At 37.6% G+C, this 3,548-nt stretch overlaps 1 protein-coding gene across 1 annotated transcript in view; it reads left to right on the top strand.

The window, feature by feature from the left end:
* Nucleotides 1-3,548, top strand: part of ANXA1 (annexin A1) — a 17,302-nt gene that overhangs the window by 431 nt on the left and 13,323 nt on the right. The window contains exon 2 of the mRNA XM_010081662.1: nucleotides 3,477-3,548. Coding sequence (XP_010079964.1) covers nucleotides 3,490-3,548 — 59 coding nt within the window. The 5' untranslated portion in view covers nucleotides 3,477-3,489. The remainder of the gene's footprint in view (nucleotides 1-3,476) is intronic.

The following is a 3,548-nucleotide window of genomic DNA, read 5'->3' on the forward strand; positions in this document are numbered from 1 at the left end:
AAAAAAGAAACAGCTGTTGTTGTTTCAACAACAGTTTGCTGCTTTGGGACTGCAGAGGGGTCTTTTCTCATGAAAGTGATGAAAACGAGGCAAAGCAATATTTTAGAAACATAAAACCCTGGTTTTGTGACTAACAATTTAAGGCTGTATCATCTGGGGTTTGTTCGGCTAAAACTTTCCACTGAATTTTCCAAGGATGAGATTCATTTTCTCTCTGATGTTTTCATTCATATTTGGTACATCCTCCACTGTAAAATATATATTTTTTTTTAATTCTACTGCCTGTTTTTCCGATCAAGTGTAATGACCTTAATTTACATCAAAATCCTGGTAACTAGCCTTGGACAATAACCACAGATGATATATCTGATATGGTTGATGATATGGTTAAATAAGCATGGAGAAATAGTGTTATTTGACACAAACTGTGTTGTAAAAGTCTAGTTTGTCTTTTAAAAATGTCAATAAATATTGAGTATTTTCTCTAAACTTTTAGAAATTTGCACATGTCCAGTTCAAGGTTGCTTTCTTCTGGTGACTGGGAGTCAGACACAAAGCAACACTGAAGTATTTCATGTGAAGCAACAGTTAGGGCTTTCAGTCTGGATGTCTGCTTGATTTTTTCATTCCAGTTACAATGTTGATGATTCCAGTTGGAAACAATAAAATTCATAATAATCATAATTTTTCAAACTGAGAAATTTTAAGTTCTTGATCCTCTTTCTTTTTAAATGGCATGTCTACACATTCCAGTTTGGGAAGTGGGACACCATTTTATTAAACAGAATAACTCTTAAATAGGTATTTGGTACGGAGTAAACAGAAAAAAAGTGTCACACTTTCCTATGGTACCTTCTGTTTGCACCGCTCTGGGGGTACATAGTTTTTTTGTTTTCCTGTTCATAGACTTTGTCCTGAGCTCAAAATTAGAGGAAAATACATAGAAGAAAGCCATCAGTTCTTTTAGACCTTTTCATACTAAATTAAAATAATATTTTGACTGAATTTATCCCTCCTGGATCTAGGTATTGTTCACATGAGCTGTTTGCATTTCAGAGTGGCATGAGTCAAAGCATCAGAAAGACCTCAGCCCTGTCAGGGGCTGGCTGTCTTCCTAAATTCCAGTCTTCTTTTTTGTTATTAGACATAGTTTCCTATAAAGCAGGCAAACAGTTTTGTTTGTAAGGTGGTTTGTTAACTTTCTGAACCAATTTAAGTAAGGTCTTTAGCCAGTCTCAAGAGCCATTGCCTACTTTGACTTCTATTAAAATTGTGGGGTTTTTTGCTAGATGGAAATTGATGGATCTATATGACAGTGTCAGGAAAAAAGAAAAAAAGAAAGACTTGGTTTTTAAGGCACAGAATTATTTTACTGTATCTCTAATTTAAATTAGGATTAGACATAAAGGTTTATAGGCTTAAGAGATGCAATTTAGTGTAGGCTAGCAGCCCTCTGCCCTATTCATCCTCAAGAGCAGCAAAGCCTCTAGAGCCGGGTGTGAGGGGTGGAGGTGGAGACAGCCAGAAGAAGCTGAGCCAGCTGCTGTTCTATCTGGAGCCAGCTCTCACTGAGAAGTGTCACCCAGAATGCAGTTTTAGCCCCACCTCTTCTCAGATGTAGTGCTGTGAGACTGAATCTTGTTGCTTAATTTTTAACGATTATACACTCTGTGAATCTATTAGTTGACAGACATATCTGTACGTGTCACTGCTGGTGACTCAGTGCACCTAGTACGGAGACTTTAAAATGTTTTCATCCTGCTTCATATGGCCTTTATGTGTGCAGTTATAATATGCAACAGAACTTTACATACTATAGCACTTCATCTGGCCTTCTATACTTCTGTCAATACAAGAAGGGTACAGAAGTCAGTATAACAGCTTGATAAAATGCTGGTTTTAAGAACAACGTAAGTAGGTCCTTAAAACTTACATAATATTCTGACCATTTTTGACCCAGGTGAGACCTAGTCAAAGTAACATATAAATGCAGATTTTGAGTCAGTTTCAGTTTTCCCAGCAGCACAGGCAGAGCTGAATTCTGTGCCTTCAGGGCTGTGGGAAGGGCACAAACCAGTTTTCTGGGGAAGAGGGAGTGCAGGTGCCTCCTGCTTTGGAGAGGGGGGAAGGGTGGAACTGAGCTGGAAGGTTGTGGGAGGGCAGTGTGAGGTAGCTGTTGATTTGTGGGCAGCGGAACTTGGAAGTAAGTCTTAACCGTTCTGCTACGAGGGAAAGAAGAGCTGGGCTGCAGCTACACTGAATGGTCCTAGGTGGCTGTTGCTTTAAATGAATGCTCTTTGCCCTTCCAATGGGATGCAGGGCATAAGTAAGGCAAGTGGGTTTGCAGCATAAGCAACATCATTTTTTATACTTGTGTATATGATGTACATTATATGGTCTGTACCTCAAGACCACAAATAGCATCTTGTCTCTTCATACTAGATTCAAAGACACTGCACTTTAGTCAGCAACATTATCTTCAGTGTATTGCTTACACGTACGCATTAAACTCAGGCCTTCCCTAGAGTTTGCTATGGAAGTGTGTTTTGGAAAAAAAAAAATCTATCTTCAGCAGACGAAAAATACTTTATTTGATGAAAGGTTAATTTCTTCTCTCTGGTCCCTCACTGTTTCTGTTAGCAAACAGAATATTCCTAATACCAAAGTGGTTATGGATCAACCTATTAATTATTTTTGGGTGCTTAATGTCAAATTATATCACCATTGGTCTTTTTTCCCATTTTGCATATCTCACGGAAAAGATGGAGTGATTTTCATTTTCAGTGATAAAAAGCAAAAATTACAATTTTTTTTTCTTTTTAAATGGGTAATGCTTTATTCTTTTGTAGAAGTTGGAAGAAAAATGAAAGAAATAAAGAACAGCATCAGAGAAACTGTCCAGTTTTACTCATGTCCACAGGAAGTGACTAGTCGAATAAATAACCTGAGAATATATTTTACAAGGGAATATCTTTTAACATAAACCAGAAGAGCTACAAGCTCAGTAAAAGATCAGACAAGAGTACTTGTTTATAATTGAATTTGAACAGACCCAAATATTCTGTAAGCTAAATGGGCATAGCCGATACCTTAACTAAGGAGGAAAGACAGACTTTAATTTATTTCCATAACTTCCCTTTGTAAATCAATGCTAATGCTTAGGTATTACCATAGTAAGTAAGCAAATAGTCCAACTAGTTTACTGTTCTATTTCTAATCTAAAACTTCTGCAAGTAGCTAAGGGAAGAGGGGTGAGCAAACAGCTATGGAGCATTGCCTCACCTGCCAAACATAAAAGCTACCTGTTTCCAATAGTTCAGGCTAATTACTGCTAGGGAAACAAAGCCCTTTATGTCATAGTTCAAGCCAAAGGATTTTGAGAGTGGAAACCTTGTGTTGCACTGGTGCTGAAAATGATGAAAAATGGTTTGTAACTTGATGAAAAGTGGTTTCTAACTTGATGCATCTCTTCCCAGAAACTCTGTCAATATGGCTATGGTATCAGAATTTCTGAAACAGGCATGGTTCATGGAAAATCAGGAGCAGGA

The sequence above is a fragment of the Pterocles gutturalis genome, unplaced genomic scaffold, assembly GCF_000699245.1.
Source record: "Pterocles gutturalis isolate BGI_N339 unplaced genomic scaffold, ASM69924v1 scaffold25919, whole genome shotgun sequence".
Classification (NCBI taxonomy): domain Eukaryota; kingdom Metazoa; phylum Chordata; class Aves; order Pterocliformes; family Pteroclidae; genus Pterocles; species Pterocles gutturalis.